At 35.6% G+C, this 23,011-nt stretch overlaps 1 protein-coding gene across 3 annotated transcripts in view; it reads left to right on the forward strand.

Moving 5' to 3' along the window:
• GMDS (GDP-mannose 4,6-dehydratase) overlaps positions 1-23,011 on the forward strand; it is a 623,719-nt gene that overhangs the window by 267,465 nt on the left and 333,243 nt on the right. For all 3 annotated transcript variants that reach the window (XM_042938088.1, XM_042938090.1, XM_042938089.1), the window contains 2 exons: positions 18,223-18,415; positions 19,291-19,395. In XM_042938088.1, the coding sequence (XP_042794022.1) occupies positions 18,223-18,415; positions 19,291-19,395 (298 nt within the window). The remainder of the gene's footprint in view (positions 1-18,222; positions 18,416-19,290; positions 19,396-23,011) is intronic.

Below are 23,011 nucleotides of genomic sequence, written 5' to 3' on the forward strand. Positions count from 1 at the left end.
CTCTTTCTTTCTTGAGCATTATTTTAATTTTATTCTAGTTTTCACAGATCCATCTTTTCCCATGCTTCCCGGTTTGTTTTTATTGCTGGTTTGCCACACAGTTCCTGTTTGTTTCAAGTTCCTAGTACTTTGTTACAAGGATTTCAATAAAGTATTTTCAACAAAACCTCCAAGTCTCTTTTGAGGAGTTAACTTATTTAAACATAGCTTTGTTCATTTCTCCCATGGCTTAGGTATTTTTTCTCTTTAATTCCTTCCAAAACTGATACAGCATATGCTATTTATGGGATAGAGACTAGACAAGAGAAACAGAGGCAAGGGAGGACTGAAAACAGTTGATTACCCAAATAACATGTTGCTTTGGTCTCTCCTGTGACTTCCAAATACTTGCATATGCTAGTTGCCAGTGGGGTTCAAGCTTCAACTACTTATTTGTCCTAGAAGCTTTAGTGGTAATTCTTAACGAGCTCTTCCTGTGTGGATATTGAAACCTCCATTATTGCCACCTAAGTCCATGTTCTGGTTTCCCAGACTCATTCAACCCCTTTCAGCAAGCTCTCATTTCTTTAAGATGATCTATAAATTAAAAAAAAAAAAAAAAAAAGATTAGCTATTTAGATCCAATGGTAAGTACTTTGTTCCTACTTTAATGTTGGTAGTAGATAAATTCCAAATGTAATTATAGTAGACACAAAATGAAAGTAGTAATACTTTATAATAATAATGAAGACTATGAGATGTTTGCTGTGTTTCAGTCCCCTTATACCACAACTGAAGTAACTTTTCATTATTTTGTCTGTGTAGAGAACACTCCAAGTTACTGTAATCTGAGTAGCAACTGACAGCAAACATTAAATACACTAGTCGTCTCTGGATTAACTTCAACAAATATAGTTAATTCCTTGGTCTAATATTTTAAGGCTCTTGGTTAAGTACCTCTGATTTAAATAATACCTCAATTCACTCTTGTGCCATCACCCTTTGCCAACAAAGGGCTTGGGGAATGTTAGATCATTTTGTTTATGTATGATCAAAATAATACAGAATATTAAAGTTATAAAAATATAGGTATCAATGCTAATTTGATACTCATTTTGATTTGCATGTACAACTCTAGTGTATTTACATAGTTTTGATTCTTAGTCATTGTGGTCAAGAATGTATTCAATATATCAGACCATAGAATAAAAGGATGTAATAGTAATGCTTTACCTTATATATATCCAGAATCCAGAATGGCTGATTAGAACTTGTTAATGGACTGGGTATGGGTTCTGAGAGAGATTTATGGACTTTTTCTCTCTGCTTTTTAAACTCAATTTAGTTAACAATAACAACAATAAAAGATCCCAAACAGTTTCATCCATTTCTCCCACCCCCCTGCCCTGTGCTCTTACAGCCACCAATCTGTTTTCTGTTATCTGTGAGCTTGGTTTTTATTGTTGTTGCCTGTTGTTGTTGTTTTAGATTCCCCATGTAAGTGATCATACTGGATTATTCTTTCTCTGTCTGACTTGTTCCACTTAGCATAATGCCGTTGAGGTCCATCCGTGTTTTCACAAACGGCAAGATTGCATTCTTTTTCATGGCTGAATAATCCAGTGTGTGTGCGTGTGTGTGTGTGTACCATAATTTCTATTCAGTCATTGATGTGTACTTAGGTTGTTTCCATTCTTGGTTATTGTAAGTAATGCTGCGGTGACATGGGGGTGCATATATATTTTTGAATTCGTGTTTTTGTTTTCTTCGGATAAATACCCAGGTGGAATTGCTGGATCGTATGGTAGTTCTATTTTTAATTTTTTAAATTACTTTTTAATGCTTATTTTTATTTTTATTTTTATTTTTTTTTTTTTGAGAGAGAGAGAGATAGAGTGCAAGCAGGGGAGGGACATTGAGACAAAGGGAGACACAGAATCCAAAGCAGGCTCCAGGCTATGAGCTGTCAGCAGAGAGCCCAGTGCAGGCTTGAACCCACGAACCATGAGATTATAACTTGAGCTGAAGTCGGGCACCCAACGGATTGAGCCACCTGGGTGCCCCATTCTATGTTTAATTTTTTTTGAGAAACCTCCACACTGTTTTCCATTAGTGGCTGCAACAATGCATTCTGTATTTCCACCAACAGTGCACAAGGGTCCTCTTTTCTCTCTTGATGTTTTGATAATCGCTATTCTAACCAGTGTGAGGTGATACCTCATTATGGCTTTGATTTGCATTTCCCTGATGATTAATAATTTTGAGGAGACCTTTTCGTGTACCTGTTGGCTATCTGTATGTCTTCTTTGGAAAATGTCTATTCAGATCTTCTGCACATTTTTAAATCAGATTTTTTTTTCCTATTGAGTTGTATGAATTCTTTATGTATTTTGGGTATCAGCCTCATATCAGATATATAATTTTCAAATATTTTCTCCCATACAGTAGGTTGCCTTTCTGTTTTGTTGATGGTTTCCTTTGCTGTGCAGAAGCTTTTCAGTTTAATGTAGTCCCACTTGTTTTATTTATTTTTATTTTTTAAATATAATTTATTGTCAAATTGGCTTCCATACAACACCCAGTGCTCATCCCAACAATCACTTGTTTTATTTTTGCATTTGTTTCTTTTGCTTTCGGTGTGAAGTCCAAAAAATAATCACCAACACCAATGTCAAGGACCCTAACAACCTGTGTTTTCTTCTAGGAATTTATGGTTTCAGGTCTTATGTTCAAATCTTTAATCCATTTTGAGTTAACTTTTGTGTTTGGTATAAGATAGTGGTCCATTTTAATGCTTTTGCATATGGCTGTCCATTTTTCCCAATACCATTTATTGGGGAGACTGTCCTTTCCCCATTGTGTATTCTTGAATTCTTTATCACATGTCAGTCTACCATATGTGTATTGATTTACTTCAGGGGTCTCTATTCTGTTTCAGTGAACTGTGTGTGTTCTTATGCCAACACCATACTGTTCTGATTACTATAGCTTTGTAATATAGCTTGAAATCAGGAAGCATAATGCCTCCAGTTTTGTCCTTTCTCAATATTGCTTTGACAATTAAGGGTCTTTTGTGGTCCCGTACAGATTTTAGGATTGTTTGTTTTATTTATGTGAAAAATGACAGTGTAATTTTCATAGGGATTATATTAGATCTGTATATTGTTTTGTGTAGTATGAACATTTTAACAATATTAGTTCTTTCAATCCATGACCATGGTAATTTCTACATTTGTGTCTTCTTCAGTTTCTTTCATCAATGCCTTGTAGTTTTCAATATATAGGTCTTTCACCTCCTTGGTTAAAATTAATTTTAGTTCTTTTCTTCTTTTTGATGCAATTGTAAATGGCATTGTTTTTTAAATTACTCTTTCTGATAGTTTGTCATTAGTATAAATAAACAATGGATTTTTGTGTATTGATTTTGTATCCTCCATTGTTACTGAATTTGTTTACTCATTCTAACAGCTTTTTGATGGAGTCTTTAGGGTTTTCTATATATAGTATGTCATCTGCAAATAATGATAGTTTTACTTTTTCCTTCCCAATGTGGATAATTTTTATTTCTTTTCCTTGCCTAAATGCTCAGGCTAGGACTTGCAATACTATGCTGTATAAAAGTGGGGAGAATGGGCATCCTTGTGTTATTCCTGATATCAGAGGAAACAGTTTCAGCCTGTCACCATTGAATATGATTTTAGCTGTGGGCTTGTCATATATGGCCTTTATTTTGTTGAAGTATGTTTCCTCTTTACCTGCTTTGTTCAGTATTTATCATAAATGGGTACTGAATTTGGTCAATTGCTTTTTCTTCATCTTTTGAGATGATCATACATTTTTATCCTGCATATTGTTAGTTTGATGTGTCACATTGACTGATATACAGGTGTTGAACCATTCTGGCATCTTTGGAACAAATCCCACTTGCTCATGGTGTATGATATTTTTAATGATCATTAAAATTCAGTTTGCTAATTCAGTTTGCCAATAATTATTGATTTATTTACATCAGTGTTCACCAGGGATATTATCCTTTATTTTATTTATTTATTTTGGTGGCATCATTGTCTGGTTTTGGTATCAAGATAGTGCTGATTTTGTAAAATGTATTTGAAAAAGGTTTCCCTGCTTCTGTTTTTTGGAAGTGTTTGAGAGGTATTGGTATTCTTTGAATGTTTGGCCGAAATAACCAGTGAAGCCATCTGGTATTGGACTTTTGTTTTTTTTTAAGAGTCTTTGATTACCGATTCAATCTCCTTTTTATATTGGTCTACTCAGATTTTCTGTTTCATCATGATTTAGTCTTGATGGGTTGTATGTTTCTAGGAATTTATTCATTTCTTCTAAGTTGTCTAGTTTGTTGGGGCTTAATTGGTCATAGTAGTCTCTTATGATTCTTTTTCTTTTCTGTAGGTTTCAATTATAACATCTCTTTCATTTCTCATTTTATTTGAGCACCCTCTCTTTTTTTTCTTGGTGACTCAAGTTAAAGGTTTGTCAATTTATCTTTAACAAAGAAGCAGCCCTCAGTTTCATTGATCTTTAATATCATCTTCTTGTCTTTTTAGTCTCTATTTCATTTATTTCTGCTCTAATCTTTGTTATTTCCTTTCTTCTACTAGCTTTGTTTTTGTTCTTCTTTTTCTAGTTCCTTAAGGTCTGAAGTTAGGTTGCTTATTTGAAACTTTTCATGTTTCTTCAGAAAGGCATTTATCACTATGAACTCATAAGCCTTTTAGAACTGCTTTTTCTGCATCCCATACATTTTGTTATGTTACATTTCCATTTTGTTGCTCTCAGGGTATTTTTTTTTTTCTTTTGATTTCTCCTTTTACCCATGCTACTTCAGTAGCATGTTGTTGATTTGCCACATATTTGTGAATTTTCCAGTTTTCTTCATGTAATTTGTAGTTTCATTCCTTTGTGGTCAGAAAGGTGTTCGATATGATTTTAATCTTCTTAAATTTGTTAAGTTTGTTTTGTGGCCTAAGGTAGGATCTCTTTTAGAGGAATTTTTCTTCTTTAACCACATTCTAAAGTATTGATACTCTGTCACTACCACTCAATATACAGCAGACATTCTTTCCTATGCCATGACTCCTTCAAGTAGTCTGGTGAAGCCTATACATATTCTCAGAGTAATGTTTTTGAAAAGCATAAAGCAAAACAGTTAGGGTTACAAAGGAAACAAATTATATTCATATGCTAATATTATAATTATTAAAAGCCAGGCTTGTGATGTAATAATGTGATGTGATACATTATATGGCGAGATGTGAAGTCACCACTGTGACTTTAAAGCAGTGATGGGCACAAGTGATACTTTAAGACCTTTGTAGCAACTATGCTGTGGTATAAAAATGTCTTGAATATCCATTGGTGAAAAAGTCACATGTGGTGCTATTATTACCAAGGATTTTTGCTTATATTCAAAATTGAAAGAAATTGTCAATTTCAGATAGAATTTGCTAGAAATGAAAGTGTATATTTTTCTTATCCAGATCTACATGCCTCCTTGAATTCTATCCATGGACCTTGTGGACCTTGGTTTAGTATTCCAATGTAATTACTTTCATGTAGTAAGCTTGTATTTCTGCTTATTTGTAGAGAATCTTTGTAACTTTTGCTCTTGAAAAATTGGATAGTTACTTCTGGTATTGTTTTTTCATACAAAAATCATTACAGGTTTTTCTATGTTTATCACCAGCTGATACAACTCTGTAAACTGGAAAACAAAAAGATGTCTGCTATAGCTGATTTGTGATAATTGGAGTCACAAAGTATTTTTAAATTAAGATTTTCTACAAAACCTAGAGACATAGTTTAATTGTTTTCTTTTTTTCAACTTGTGGTCTCTCTTAAATGAGAAATCAAGAAAGGTTTTAAAGAATGGGGCCAGACACCTGTACCCCAATGTTTATAGCGGCACTCTCAACAATAGCCAAATTATGGAAAGAGCCTAAATGTCCATCAACTGATGAATGGATAAAGAAATTGTGGTTTATATACACAATGGAATACTACGTGGCAATGAGAAAAAATGAAATATGGCCTTTTGTAGCAACATGGATGGAACTGGAGAGTGTGATGCTAAGTGAAATAAGCCATACAGAGAAAGACAGATACCATATGGTTTCACTCTTATGTGGATCCTGAGAAACATAACAGAAACCCATGGGGGAGGGGAAGGAAAAAAAAAAAAAAAAGAGGTTAGAGTGGGAGAGAGCCAAAGCATAAGAGACTGTTAAAAACTGAGAACAAACTGAGGGTTGATGGGGGGTGGGAGGGAGGGCAGGGTGGGTGATGGGTATTGAGGAGGGCACCTTTTGGGATGAGCACTGGGTGTTGTATGGAAACCAATTTGACAGTAAATTTCATATATTAAAAAATAAAAAAAAAAAAAAAAAAAAATAAATAAACATTAAAAAAATTTTTTTAAACATTAAAAAAAAAAAAAAAAAGAATGGGGCCAGAGATTCTTGGAGATACAGAATGTGGCAAAGAATTGTGACCAAGGTGTTATTGCTGAAGTGGGGGACAAAAACTCATGTCAGAGATGAAGATTTTCAAACTGAAGGAATTCAAACTGAAGCTGTCCTGGGACAGCTGAGCTTCCTTTTGGTGTTAGTAAATGGGAAGAGTAATAAGATTTTATAAGGTATTGCAGTGTGGTTGACCTTCCACAGCAGGAACTGTGCTCTTCAAGAAGGCAAAAACGTTAGAAAACTCTATGAGTAGAATACCATATATCTTTTCTACTCTGATTAGACAAAGTTTCAATTTGTCTTGATGGTAAAAATATGGTGTGAAAAAAGTTTATGTTAGTCATTCATTCATTCATTCATTCATTCAACAAATCTAACTTGGCTAGTAAGCAATAGGAATGACACATGGAAAAGCCTGGTCCCCACAGTGTGGGGAGTAGACAGAGACAAAAGCAGTATGGTGCTGCCTTGACTCTATCAGAGTTTTTTTGGAGCACAGTGCATCTGGGGACTGTTACCTTGTTCTGTATAATGAAAGTTCTGATTACCTCTGAGAGTCCTTAGTCTACTTCGAGGATTTCAAAAACTTATTGGAAACTACATATTAATTTATGTTGGACATATAAAGGTAAATAAAGATATCACATTTGTTCAGTCTGGCAGGAGTGTATCACTTCAATGAAGTAATGCCCTTATGATTATTTGGTGTTCCAATTTGTAGTTATAAAAGGTTTTGAACAAAAATACAAGTGCAGTGAATAAGGAAAAATCATATAAAACCAGGTTTATAAATGTGAGTAATAAATGTTTCTGATCTGGGCCTTGGCTGGGCTGGGGGCAAAAAGAGATGCATCTTGGACTGTAGTGCACAGCGAGAAGCCCTTGTTGAAATGATGCTGCTCCTCAGTTCTAGAACCATTGTTCCTCCTCAGTACCTGCTAAACAAACTACAGGCTGGCATATAAGACCTTTCCCAGAATGACTTCTACTGGTGTTTACAAAATTAGTTCCTTCTGCTTCTTGTCCTTTCTCCGTCTAAACTGGAGGCTTCTTGTTTCCCAAACATGGCCAGTGCATTTTCCCTCCTTTTGCTCATGCTGGCCCATCCATTAGATTGCTTCATACCCCTCCATCTACATTTGCTTATGTAGGCCATCTCTTCGCTGAGCCCTTTTTGATTTGTCCTTGTCATCTCTGCTCCTTTAAGTCTATATCCCTACCTTGTTACAAACATTTCAACCATGCCTGTCTTAATTCCTATTGCATTCATTTTGTAACCTCTTCGCACCTCTTACTTTTTGTTTTTGTTTTTCTTCTTTTTTTTTCTTTTTCTTAGAATACAAGTGGGGGAGAGAGGAAGAGGGTGAGGGAGAGAGAGAGAGAGAGAGAGAGAATCTTCTCAACCAGGCTCCATGCCCAGCACAAATCCTGACACAGGGCTCTGTCCCACAGCCCTGGGATCATGACCTGAGCCAAAATCAATAGTCAGATGCTCAACTGAGTCACCCAGGAGCCACCACATTTTTTTCTGATCTGTACCCATAAGACAAGTGAGGAATATAGGGGTCTGTTTCTTTACACCTTTGTATTTCCTATAATCAGGATATGTTGCCCTGCTGCTTGGGGACGGTGCTTCTAAAACAGGAGTGCACCCTCTCTAGATCCCCTCAAGGAAGCCCTTCCTGCCCACTGACATACAATTCTTCAGAATCCATACTTGTTTCACTCTGTTAAAACAGATTTACTTCTAGTCCCAGCTGCTAAATAAATGCCAGCTTTGCTGGATTTCTGCTGAGAAAGGCTGATTCATGATGGAAAGTAATGTTTTATTGTTGTTCTCATTGGCTAATAACTCTCACTTGTAGATTCAAAGTCTTGAGGAGTAGTAAAACAGTGCAGCTGCTTGTGTGGTCTTAGGCATTTCCAGCCTACTGGTATTTTGAGCCTCCTATGTCTCTAAAAGCAAATGTTAGAGGAAGTTCTGGTCTCTGGTTATCTTTTTCCATATATAGTTCTTTTGCCACACCAGTCTTTTCTCTGAGGCAACATTTTTATTCAGGAAACTTTGGCTCATTCATTGAGATTTTTAAAATTTCATATACTTCATATGTAAAGTTCACTCCATTATTAATTGTAAAATAAGGTCATTGAGAAATTACATGCCTAAACTTCAGATTTAGTGCCACTGTATTCATTCAAATAATGTTTCTGGAGCACCTTCTGTGTGACAGGAACTCTTCTAAGTGGTAGGAAGCCTGGGGGAAAAACACCAATAACCTGCTGTCCTCAGAGAGCTTACAGGCTGGCTAAACAAATGAAGACACTTAGAGTCAAATGTGTTGGGTACTCTGGAGAGATGTCTGTAGTGACAGGATGGGTTGGAAAGAGCTGTTTGTTCTAAATGGCAAGGTCAGGGAAGGCCTTGTGAGGGAAAGAAGTGAAGGGAGCCAGCCAAGCAAATATCCAGGGGCAAAATGTTCTGAGTGGAGGAAAGAGTGAACACCCAGGCCCTGAGGTAGGGCTTACTGGGAGCATTGAGGGACTAGTGGGGCTGGCATGGAGGCAGATAGGGAGTGAGGTTGGAGAGGCCAAGTCATGTTGGACTTGGAGGCTGCAAACAACATACATTATAAGGGTATACGGATAGCCGAGTGGTCTCATGCAACACCTACTACAAATAACTTTGTGTATCTTTAAATTCCTCTATAAAGTTTTCTTTGTGTTTCAGGTGAAAAACATTTCTGACCTCATGTATTCAATTTTGGTGATCATTTTTAATAGGTAAAAATGGCAGGACTTCAGTCACCGCCATTTTGGAAACCAATCTACTAATTGGACATAGTTCATGTTCTCTTATAATAAGCTAATATAAATAACATTTTAATTGTCATCATCAACACAATTTTCTCATCCTATTTGGTTAGAATGCCCACTTCCAGCTCTGCTCATTTTTTGTGTGGTTATAGAATGGACATGAATTTATGATAACCTTGAAGAGGAATAAGGCTTTAAAGATGGTAGAATTATCATTATTATTTGCTTTATTTAATGTGAAATCTAGCACAGTGAACCCACACCTGCAGTATAATAGTCTGATACAATTAAAACAGTTCTAGAATTTACATTCCAATCTGCAGTCTATGTAGAATTGCACTGTAAACCTTCAGTTCATGTCTGGATCCCACATAGACTTTTAGGTGACCATTTCTAATTTTCTTTTTGTTTTAAGTGAGGCCATGATTTACCACTGATATACAAATGAGGATAACTGAGGATATCTGTTTATGTCTTTGAATGTTGAGAAGAGCAATTTTCTTTATATTTGTACTTGAATTAACTATTTTCTTTTAATTTTAAATACTTCTCTGGTTCTATAAGGCTTTACTACTCTTCTCTGAGACTGTCCTAATAGCGTGTTACAGATGAAGATATCCCACTACAAGATCTTTGGACATTTCAATAACCCATTTCTCCTACACCCACTTCATTGATTATAGTCTAAGATGGTTCTCCTTTACTCTGAATTATACCTCTTTACATAGTGTAGTATTTAATCATTAAACCTTTGTTTAATAATTGTTATACTAAAGCTTTGAAATTTATATAGAATTTTGTCCATCTTGCTCTTAGAAATTTTATCTATTTCAGTACTGTGAAATTACCAACCCTTTCTATCATTCTGGTAGCCTGTTTTATTTTCTACTAGTTTTGGGGTTTTTTTTTAATTTTTATTTTGTTATTTGTATATTTGACATTTAAATTCCTCATTTGTTTACACGCTGTCTTCATTCAACAAATACCATGCCAAGCAATGTTTCAGTCTGAGGGATACAATAGAAAAGATAAAATCCTCGCCATCAAGGAGCTTACATTTTGATGAAGGAGATAGAAAATAAACAAGTAAACAGATAATATATTAAAATGAAGAAGAAATGAAGCAGCGTGGAGTCCTGGGTAAATATAGAGATGACAAAGCATTGGGTGTTTTAGATACAGAGGAAGGCAAAGAAGCCCTTTCTGAAGGGTGACATTTGAACAGAGATAAGGGAAGAAAAAAGAGAGATAGTAAAGAAGGAAGAACACACACACATAGAAGGGACACAAGTGTAAAGGTTGTAGGCAGGAGTTGGCACTAGTCTGGGGACAGCAGAATGTCCAGAGAGGTAGGGTCGTTGGTGAGAGAAAGCAGAGTAGGCAATGAGATGGAGAAGCACTTGGGGGCCGGGTGGGAGGAGGACTGTGGTTGAACTAGTAGCTGCTCAGGTGCTGCTATAGTCCTGGTGGAAGGTGATGCAGCTTTCATAAGGATGCTGCAGATGGTAGTGGGGAAGGTGTTATTTCTGCGAATTCTGAAGGACAAGAAGGGCATCCATGAAACCTAGGTTTTGTCTCAAGCAGTAGGTAAATGGGTATCATTTGCAGAGGAGAGGCCAAGGGAAGAACTTTGGTGACAACATCCAGAATTCTGTTTTGAGCCAGTTCAACATGAGATGATATGAAGCCTGTCAAACAGATGGGAAGAAATGGGGGGGGGGGGTCCTACAGCTCAGATCCAGGCAGGCCTAGAGATGGACCCTTGGGGTCCTAGGCACAGTGATGCTGATGTGAGACCCAGACGGAGTGAGACACCTCACAGTGGGTGGGAAGGAGCCACAGGGCCAGAGTGGAGATGGTGGGACAGCACAAGAGCCCAGGAAGTTGTGTCAGTGAAGTAGAAGAGAATTAGAAGAAGGTAGGGCTCCAAACCCAAGTGAAGAAAAAAGTTTTAGAAGGGGAAGGTAGGGACTAATTTTGTAGGCTTTGGTTTTTTATCAGTCTTATTTTTTTATTCTCCTTATTAGATAAAATAAGTTCCTACTGTTAACAGAGTCTCCATGCCTCTGAAAATGCAGCTCTGTTCGTGATCGGAAGCATACTCCATATTCATCCTGTAATATTGAGGAAATATTGGAAGAAGTAATGATAAACATTTTTTTTTAATTATTCAGTCTTGGCCCCAAAATATAACTATGATTTAGTTCAGGGTGCAGAAAGCTCTTTCTGTAAAGAGCCAGTTAGTAAATATTTTCGTTTTTGTAGAATATATATTCTGTGTCTCAGCTACTCAACTCTGCTGTTACAGTGTGAAAGCAATCATAGAAAACACATAAATGAATGCATGTGGCTGTGTTTCTATAAAACTTTATTACAAAAACAGGCATAGGAACAGATTTGGCCTGTAACTTTCCAGACCCCTGATGTTTCGGTGTATTTCAGAATCGTACTTGTAACCATGAGAGGTTTATCAAGCTACAGAGGAGTAGTCTGATATTTTTTTTTTAAAGAAAGTCAGTTAATTTGTTGCTCTATATTATAAAACCTTGTGGACAGTTAGATTTTATTAGCCAATCATATTCTTTAGCATTTTGAACATTAAACATATGCTGAATTCTTGATGGACTTACTAAAAAAATCTGTACGGAACCATCCTGCCCTATAACTCCCACTCCCCTGCCATATTTACTTTCTTAAGCCTAACTGCTTTTAATTCTTTTGGACATGATTAATTGGATATTCTAGCACAAGAAAAGCTTTTTGTTGTGCAGAATCTCCTTATCCTGTGTTTCAGAAATAGGAGCATATATATACACACAAGGACTTCTGCTTCACTGTGAATATAAAATACAATTATATAATATATATAACTTTCCTGTAAGTATAGTATGTGGCTTCAACACTTGCCTTCAGCCTTCTGTGCCTCAGTTTTAGTGTTTACCTGTTTTAGGATTAAACATGTATATGCAAGATGTTTAGAATTATGTCTGCTCAATATTGAGTATTCATATGCCAGCTTTTCTTTTCATATAGCTGTTTACATAATATGTATATAAATGAAAAAAAAATAGCCAAAGAGAAAAAAATATCCAACATTGTCTTGCCCTTCATACTTGACTGATCCCATCAAGACAGATTCCAAATGTGATTGGATATTAATTTATATGTAAAAAAAAAGATTTAAGTATTGGCTTGGCTGATATATAGAAAGGATCTTAAAGATCATCTGGTTCACGGTTTTTTCATCTGCATTTCATGAATCGTTAGAAACTGTAGACAACATGGCAACACTCTGCATGTATACCTGCACACATGTACATGCATACACAGTTGCACATATGTGCATTTCTATGTCTTGCCAGAGTCTGAGGCTTTCATTGTGTCCTCACAGAGTGAGTCTCAGAAAGGCTGAGCACTGAGCACCATTCCAGGAATGGAGACCCAGATTTGCTGTTCCTGACTTTTAGTGTGACTTTTATCAAGTCATTCTCTGTGAACCTCAGAACTGGTTTCTGTTTTTCCTAGAATTGTTATAAAGCTCCAACAAAAGCACTTTTGAATTGTAAAATGTCCTATAAATATATAGTGGTGGCACTATACTATAAGAAAACTACAGCCAGGAAGAGTGGTTGAGTGGTCTGCTCAAGAGCCCTGACATCCCCATCTTCTGAAATCCACTCAATGAACTATACCCTCAAATTGGAGCCACAGCTTTTTTTTTTTTTTTTTTTTTTTTTTTTTTTGAGAACAAAATGACCCAATTCCAAGACCATTCAGTGGAAAAAGAATAGCCTTTTCAGCAAACAGTGCTGGGACTTGACATCGATGTGCAAACAACTACTTTGGACTTCTGGCTCACCACATACATAAAAATTAGCCAAAACTGATTGAAAATCTAAACATGAGAAATAAAACTATAAAACTCTTGGAATAAAACTAGAAGTAAGTCTTTATGCTCTTGAATTAAGCAAAGCATTCTAAGATATGACACCAAAGCACAAACACAAAAGAAAAATTAGATAAATTGGACTTTATGTTTCATAGGATACCATTAAGAAAGTGAAAGTGTTTGAATACCTTAAATTTACACAATGTTACATGTCAGTTACATATCAATAAAGCTGGGGAAAAAAGTGAAAAGACAATTACAATCCATGTATCTGGTAAGAGATTTTTGTCCAGAATATATAAAGAACTTTTATAACTCAATAATAAAAAAGATAAATAACCAAACTTAAAAATGGGCAAAAGATCTGAATAGACATCTCTGCAAATAACATGTACAAATGACCAATAGGCACATGAAAAGATGCTTAACATCATTAGTCATTAGGTAAATGCAAATCAAAACCACAGTGAGAAATTTGTGTGGAACCACGAAAGAATCCTAATAACCAAAGCAAAATCTTGAGAACAAAGCTAGAGGCACCATGATGCTTCCTGATTTCAAGAGGTACCATACTTCCTGATTACGAGCTGTCATATAAAGCTATTGTAACCAAAACAATATGGTATTGGCATAACAACAGATGCATAGATCATTTGAACAGAACCAAGACCCCTGAAATAAACCTATACATAGATGGTAACTAATTTATGATGAAAGAACCAAGAATATATAATGGGGAAAGGACAGTCTTCCTAATAAATAGCATTGGGAAAACTAGGCAGCCATATACAAAAGAATTAAACTGGACCACTATCTGACACCAAACACCAAAATTAAATAAAGACTTGAATGTAAGACCAGAAAGTATATAACGAGAAAAACAACAACAACAACAACAACGACACAGGTGGTAAGGTCCTTGACATTGGTACTGGTGATTATTTTTTGGATTTCACACCAAAAGCAAAGGCAACTAAAGCAAAAATAAAATAAGTCGGAATACATTAAACTGAAAAGCTTCTGCACAGCAATAGAAACCATCAATAGAATGGAAAGGCAACCTACTGAATGGGAGAAAATATTTACAAATCATATATCTGATAAGGGTCTAATATCCAAAATAAAGGCTTCAAACAACTCAATAGCAAAAAAAAAAAAAAAATCTGATTTAAAAATGTGCAGATCTGAATAGACATTTTTCTAAAAAAAGACAGATGGCCAACACATACATGAAAAGGTGCTCAATATCATTAATCATCAGGGAAATGCAAATCAAAACCATAATGAGATATCATATTGTACCTGTTAGAATAGCTATTATCAAAAAGTCAAGAGAAAGCAAGTGTTGGTGAGGATGTGGAGAAAAGGGGACCCTTGTGCACTATTAGTGGGAATACAGGAATGTATTGGTGTAGCCACTGTGGAAAACAGCATGGAGTTTCCTTAAAAAATTAAAAATAGAACTACCATATGATCCAGCAATTCCTAAGGAAATTAAAACACTAATTGGAAAAGGTAGTTACATCCTCATGTTCATTGCAGCATTATTAACAGTAGCAAAGATATGGAAGCAACCTAAGTGTCCATCGATGGCTGAATGGATAAAGCAGATGTGGTGAATATATACAATGGAATATTGTATTAAGAAGGAAAGAAGGACATCCTGCTATTTGTGACAACATGCAAGAAACTTGAAGGCATTATGATAAGTGAAAAAGGCCAGACAGAGAGAGATAACTACTCATGATACTACTTTATGATCTCATGTGTATGTGGAATCTAAAAAAAAGTAAAAGAGAAAACAAATACAGTCATAGATACAGAGAATAATTTGGTCATTGCCAGAGACAAGGGAGTGGGGTGGTGGACAGTGGATGAAATGGGTGAAGGTGGTCAAAATGTACAGACTTGCAATTGTAAAGTAAATAAGTCATGGTGATGTATAGTATGATGACTATAGTTAATAATGCTGTATTGTATCATTTGCAAGTTGCTAAGAGACTAGATCTTAAAAGTCATCATCAAAAATTTTGTAACTGTGTGTGGTGTTGGATGTTAACTAGACTTGTGGTCATTTCATGATATATGCATATATCAAATTATTGTACACCTGGAACTAAGATAATATTTTATGTCTATTATACCTTAATAAGAAAAAAACCCCACAGTGATATACAACTTCACACTCTCTAGGATGTCTACAATCAATAAGACAGACTATAATAAGTGTTGAGTAGACTGTGGAACAATTGGAACCCTTATTTAGTGCTGGTAAGAATGTGAAATGGTGCAGCCACTTTAGAAAATAATGTGGCAGTTCTTCAAAATGTTAAATGTTGTATGCAAATGACACTACTTCTAGGTACATGTCCAAGAGAAATGGAAATATGATATGTGAAAGCCAGTTATAAAAGGCCACATGTTATGATTCCATATATATGAAACATCCAGAATAGGTCACTGCATAGATTCAGGAAGTAGATTAGTGGCTGTGGGGGTGGGAAGGGAAGATGGGCAAGAGATTGCTAATGGGTATGGTGTTTCTTTAGGGGATGATGAACACATTCTGGAATTAGATGGCGGTGATGAGTGCATAATGCTGTGAATACTAAAAACCACTGAGTCGTAAGCTTTAACAGGGTCAATTTTATGGTATGTAAATTTTATTGTAATAAACTGTTACTTGAAAAGTGTAACCCCAAATTGTGCTTTCTTGCCTATGAAAGCTTGGGAGGAAACATACTTTTATCCTATTTAAAAAAAAAATTTGGGGCAGTGCCTGGGTGGCTTAGTCGGTTAAACGTCTGATTCCAGCTCAGGTCATGATCTCACGGTTCATGAGTTCGAGCCCCGTGTCAGGCTCTGTGCTGACAGCTCAGAGCCTGGAGCCTGCTTCAGATTCTGTGTCTCCCTCTCCTCTCTGCCCCGCCCCTGCTTGCACTCTGTCTCTCTGACCCTCGAAAATAAATAAACATGTAAAAAAAATTAATAAAAAAATAAAAATAAATTTTTTTAAGGGTTTATTTATTCTTGAGAGAGAAAGAACACAAGCAGGAGAGGGCCAGAGAGAGAGGGAGACACAGAATCTGAAGCAGGCTCCAGTCTCTGAGCTGTCAGCACAAGGCTGGATGTGGGGCTCGAAGTCACAAACTGTGTGAGATTATGACCTGAACCGTAGTTGGGTGTTTAACCAACTGAGCCACCCAGGCACCCCTACTCTTATCCTGTTTTATCTCATGTCTGCCATGTGAATTTTACTGACAGGCCTAGATGACATGCGTTTAGAGTCAGGTCTGTGGTCAGCAATCGCCCAAGTTCCCTAAAGACAGACTGCACAAGACTGCAGCTTGTGGGGGCGCCTGGGTGGCTCGGTCGGTTAAGCGTCTGACTTCGGCTCAGGTCATGATCTCACGGTCCGTGAGTTCGAGCCCCGCATCGGGCTCTGTGCTGACAGCTCAGAGCCTGGAGCCTGTTTCAGATTCTGTGTCTCCCTCTCTCTCTGCTCCTCCCCTGTTCATGCTCTGTCTCTCTCTGTCTCAAAAATAAATAAACGTTAAAAAAAAAAATTTTTTTTAAAAAAGACTGCAGCTTGTGCCCAGGTGACACTCAGGACTGGCAGCAATGAGGGCCAGTAACCTCACTCACCTCAGCGAGGGGTTTTTCCAGGTGAAGATTGAGGTCATTCACCAGGCAGCAGGGAAGCATCTTTGTATTGTGCCCTGCTGTTACTGGCCTGCAAATAAACCAGTGACAAAGATTTTCATCATTACTGTTTGGGGACATTTTAATATTAGGTTAATTTATATTTATTGTGCTTAGAAATAATTTAAGAAAAATAATATATCAGTCACATTTATTTTTAAGAACCATCCTAAGGAAGCGCAAAATATTTGTTCCTTGAAACCCCTTTTTGGAAATCATTCAATTCTATACATTAGTACTTACTGTATTTAATGTGCCTCAAAATTAAAAGATTATGTATGCATGTGATATGCTAAAAATCTTGTATCTTAGTTAAAAATTAAAAAAATAAAACAATCTTTTAAAAAATCAACTGTGTCCAAAACACATATTCTCAAACTTCTCTGCATAAAAGTCAACTGGGATTGACTCATTATAAATGTGGATTTCCTAGGATTCTACCCCCAAGAGATTGGTTCATTCTGGATTTTTAGAAATACCACAGGTGATTCTGAGGAGCAAGGGTTTGCACTTTGAGAACCACAGCCATAGGGACTTCAGCCTAGAATTAGGAAGTAATATGTGTGTTTAAAGTGTTCTTCACTTTACCATGGATAATTAATAGATATTTCTTAAGATATTTTTCAGTCATTTGATGTTAGAATAGATCACATTCATACTCTTATTCTGCTATTAGAAAATATTTTTCCATGATTTTAAATTTATTTTTATTTATTTATTTATTTTTTTAATTTTTAATGTGTATTTATTTTTGAGAGAGAGAGAGAGAGAGATTGAGCACAAACAGGGGAGGGGCAGAGAGAGAGGGAGGCACAGAATTCAAAGCACGCTCCAGGCTCTGAGCTGTCAGCACAGAGCCCGACCCGGGGCTCGAACTCACGCACTATGAGATCATGACCTGTACTAAAGTTGGACACTCAACTGAGTGAGCCACCCAGGCACCCCTCTTTTTCTTTTTTTTAAATTTTAAATCCAAGTTAGTTAACATATAGTGTAATAATGATTTCAGGAATAGAATTTAGTAATTCATCTCTTACATATGACACCCAGTGCTCATCCCAACAAATGCCCTTCTTCCACCCAACACCCCACCAGGAACCCTCAGGTTGTTCTCTGTATTAAGAGTGTATTATGGTTTGTCTTCCTGTCTGTTTTTATCTTATTTTTGCTTCCCTTCCCCTATGTTCATCTGTCTTTTTCTTGAATTCCATATTTAGTGAAATTGTATGATTTTTTTTATAAGCATAACATTTCTAAGTAAGTGAAATTGTAAAATGTGTTTGTTTTACCACCGTCAGCATCTATGTTGCTGCTAAACATTAATGTAACACTGTCTTCACCTGCTATTTCCAGATTTCTTTTGACTTGGCTGAATATACTGCAGATGTTGATGGAGTTGGCACTTTGCGGCTTCTGGATGCAGTTAAGACCTGTGGCCTTATCAACTCTGTGAAGTTCTACCAAGCCTCAACTAGTGAACTTTATGGGAAAGTGCAAGAAATACCCCAGAAGGAGACAACTCCTTTTTATCCTCGGTCACCGTATGGTGAGAACGCATGGGTATAAACTTGTACATGTGCCATGTTCTTTTGGCATGGGCGTGCGTGTGCTTCTGCTTTAATTCTGTTCCTTTCTCTCATCTGAAGTCATTTGAGTGTGAGATTAACACTCAGATTGGACTAAGTGAGCAGACATTGAGAAGCATACCTTTATACACTGCTAACTACAAGTATTTGCTACCATTGCCTCCAGGGTGAAATTACCACTTCACTTCACCAATCCATGTTCATTCAGTCTTCCATACAGATCACTTTGAAAGGAAAATTAGGCCCACATGACTTTTTTTTTTACTAAACTGTTGTAAGATTTGCTGAAGTGATAGATTTCATTTCATGTTTTTTATTTTCCCAACAGAAGTTTCCCTGGGTTCAGATATTTAAAAACAAACGAACAAAAAAACCAGGTCTATTATATCTTATATATTTTTTAAAAAAGAGTATTCACGGAAGACTTTAGTGATAAAACTTCTAAGCATCTAGAATATTAAGATTCCTTTTTTTTTTTTTTTTTTTTTACTTTCTAATTCCTTAAAACTAAGAAAATGGGAATAAGATCTTAGGTCAACTTGATATATTGCATACTATAGTTGAATCAGTTAGATTGTAGAAGACAGAACTGTGTCTATTACAAAAGTAAAAAATTCTTAAATATTTTCTTGTGCACATGATTAACTAGCAAAGGAACCTTTATTTTGTCTTTGGCTTTCATTCAAATTTTTTTCTATCTTAATGTAATATAAATTATAGTTTTTGCAAGTTGTTGCTTATTTAAAATGAGTGAAAATCACTGTCTTTTATAAGGAGACACCATCATTTATAATAATTACTGTCTTTTATTTCCTTTTAAAAAATTGTTCAACAGGGGCAGCAAAACTCTATGCCTATTGGATTGTGGTGAACTTCCGTGAGGCATATAATCTCTTTGCGGTGAATGGCATTCTCTTCAATCACGAGAGTCCTAGAAGAGGTCAGTAAATATGTTAATGGACAAGAGAATTTCAGACTTTTACAACAACTAAAAAAGTTGTATGTTATATTCTGTATGTGTACTGTGCAGACTGGGGAAAACTTCACATCTGCTTTTAACTACAATTGACCCTTGCACAACAAGGTTTTGAACTGTGCAGGTCTGCTTATACACAGATTTTTTACAGTACAGTACTGACAATGTGTTTTCTCTTATGACTTTATTAATAATATTTTCTTCTATCTAGCTAAGTTTATTGTAAGAATACAGTATATAATACGTATAACATACAAAATATGTGTCAATCAAATGTTTATGTTATTGGTAAGGCTTCTGGTCAACAGTAGGCTATTGGTAGTTAAGTTTAGGGGGAGTCAAAAGTTATGTGCATATTTTCTACTGCATGGAGGGTTACCATTCCTTACCTGTCTGCATTGTTCAAGGATCAACTATATTTTGAATGTCAGAAGTGGTAAATGAAAAAATACAAATCCAGACTTAATTATTTAGTAAGTTTGCTAGGTGTTTTATTCAACATGAAAACTGAACACTGTTCTAATTTTACCACTTTCATTGGTAGGTCTTCTCAAGCACATTTTCTTTCTTTTTTTCTTTTTTTCTTTTTTTAATGTTTATTTACTTTTGAGAGAGACAGAGACAGAATGCGAGTGGGTTAGGGGCAGAGAGAGAGGGAGACACAGATCTGAAGCAGGATCCAGGCTCTGAGCTGTCAGGACAGAGCCTGACATAGGGCTCAAACTCACGAGCTGTGAGATCATGACCTGAGCTGAAGCTGGCCGCTCAACCGACTGAGCCACCCAGGCACCCCACAAGCACATTTTTAACCTAAATATTAGGAAGTTTCAAAATGAATGGAAAGGAATAAGTAGTAAACTAATGGTTGTTTCTGGAAGTCACTCTTACTTGTGTAGACTCAACTTGTAGATTCCATATATTTTTTTACTTTGAGTCAATTAGATGTCAATATTCTTTCTTTACATTCCATTGAAATAGACATCCAGAAATTACCATGCTTCTAGAGTATATGTTAAAATAAATTTGAAATCAGTTCTTGTATTTAGAATCATTATCACTTTTTTTCAGAAAACCATATTTGTTTGTATTGCCTTGTTTGCTTCTCATAAGTTTCTGTTGAAACTGTTAGCAACATGCTGGCTTTTCCGTTGCAAATGTAAGGTTTTAAATAAGAAAATGTGTACTCTTATCATTATTTCTGATTTGCTGAAGCATGAGAAATCTTTATAAAACTTGTATACTCTTCACAAAATGATAATTGCCTGTACAATACAATTCTAGGAAGTTTTATGAAATTTCACTATCCTTTAGCCTTTTAGCTTGAGAATCATTGAGAAGTCCAGTCCTAATTTGTTTCATTCATGTCCACCAACTAGTAATGCTTATAACTTTTTCAGTGAAATTTTATGTGACTGTATAGCTACATAATTAACCTATAAGTCATGAGGAAAGAGTAAAGTGATAGATTTATAAAGGTATCTTTAGCATCAGTACATTTTTATTTTATAATTGCATAAGTTAAAAATTCCCATGATGGGCCATTAGAGCATAAGAACCCAATCTGTCATGTCTGTTGCTCCAAAAGAAAACAAAAAGCAGCCAGAAAAGTTTCTTTAATTAATTTTGTGGTTGTGGATATTCTTAGTAGAGGGAAAAGGAAAAGGAAGATCGTAGCTATCCTTGCTCACAGCATTTGGTGTGCGGGATGCTCAAGGCATCTGTTCAGTAAATGATAGTCCCTCCTCCCTCTTTCATCCTAAGTATGTTGATACCCATTGTTTGGGTTTTTGTGCTTTCCACCCCTCAACTTTTCCATCTGAAAAACAAAATAAATAAGTAAAAGTCAATTGTTTTGGATAGGTTAGGATAGGGAAAAGCATTCTTAGTTGCAGAATGAAAAGATACATTAAAATATAACTTTCCCTCAAAAAAATCCTCTATTTGCATATCTTATAATGAGAACTAATTTTTGTCTTTGTCAGTGTTAAACACTTTAAATTTTTTTTATTTTATTTACTTTTTTTTAACATTTATTTATTTTTGAGAGAGAGAAAGTATGTGTGAGTGAGTGGGGAAGGGGCAAAGAGAGGGAGACAGAGGATCTGAAGCAGGCTCCAAACTGTGAGCATAGTCGAGCCAAAATGTGGGGCTCAAATTCATGACCTGAGCTGAAATCAAATCTGCCGCCCAACTGACTGAGCTACCCAGGTGCCCTAAAAAATTTTACTTTAAAATTAATAACTTCTTTCTTCCCTTTCATTCCCTCTCACTGACTCCCAGCTCTGTCCTCAGGCCCACTAAAGCTCCTTCAGAAACATTTCAAGTGTCTTTATCCTTAAACATACAGAAAGGGTTATTCTATATGTAATATTCTACATCTAGGGCTTTTGTTAAATATTTGTTAAAAACTTGATCTTGTAATATACACATTCTGTTTTATTATATACCTGAAAATCAATATTTCATTTTTTATTTCATTTAATATCAAATAATGAAGAATTATAGGGGTATATGTAAAAATGATATAATACTTATTTGTTAAGATTTCTAATAGTTAATACTTAAAGCATTTTTTGAACTTGAAAATTAATTTTCATATTAACTTAGTCCTACAATACTATTATCATTTTCTCACAATTATTATTTTTATTTATTTATTAACCTTTTCCAAGGAGATTCTTTGGAATCTACCATTAAGGAAGTCTTCTTCCTGTATTTTATTTTTGAATCTTCAGCTTATAAAACAATACCTCTGTGCTAATAAAAATTCAATACATATTTTTAAATGCATGAATGAATAAATGAATGAATATCTCATGTTTTAGTAAAACTTTACTGAGTTGAAAGCTAGGCAGTCTGAATTAGAGAACAATAGGAATTTATGTAAAAGTTTTAAATAAATATTCTTTTACTTATTTCATGCATAAGGGTAACCAAAGGCTAACTATTCTGAAGTAAAGATTAACCCTGACATACTTTAATAAATAGATAAAATTCATTTCTAATTAATAATCTTAGTCTGTATGCCTATAATTGCTATAGTACTTTAAGTTTGTTTTCTTACGTAGGTTTAGCATTTATACCTCAGTCCTCTTTTGCCCTGTTATCACAGTGATCAAATAAAATACTTTTTTTTTTTAATGTTTACTTATTTTGTTGAGAAAGAGTGTGCCAGGTGGGGAGGGGCAGAGAGAAAAGGAGACAGAATCCAAAGCAAGCTCAGTGCTGTCAGTTCAAAGACTGATATGGGGCCTGAAGCCAGGAACCATGAGACCATGATCTGAGCCTAAGTTGGACACTAAACTGACTGAGCCACCCAGGTACACAATACTCTTTTTTTAATGAAGTGGTAAACTTCAATCTAGTCCTAAGGTATATATCCCAAATGCCCAACTAGTAGCGCCCAGACTGATGCAGCCTTTTTGGGGTATGTGCTTTTTCTCTAATGAAGAATAATGACCAAGGCACCTTTTGACTACAGGAATAGTATTCTATGGGAATTTCTAACTTTAAAAAGTATGAATGAAGAATTTTTCAATATAAAGATATTCTAGACCAGAATTTGGCAAATAATGGTTCA

The sequence above is a fragment of the Panthera leo genome, chromosome B2, assembly GCF_018350215.1.
Source record: "Panthera leo isolate Ple1 chromosome B2, P.leo_Ple1_pat1.1, whole genome shotgun sequence".
In the NCBI taxonomy this organism is placed as follows: Eukaryota; Metazoa; Chordata; class Mammalia; order Carnivora; family Felidae; genus Panthera; species Panthera leo.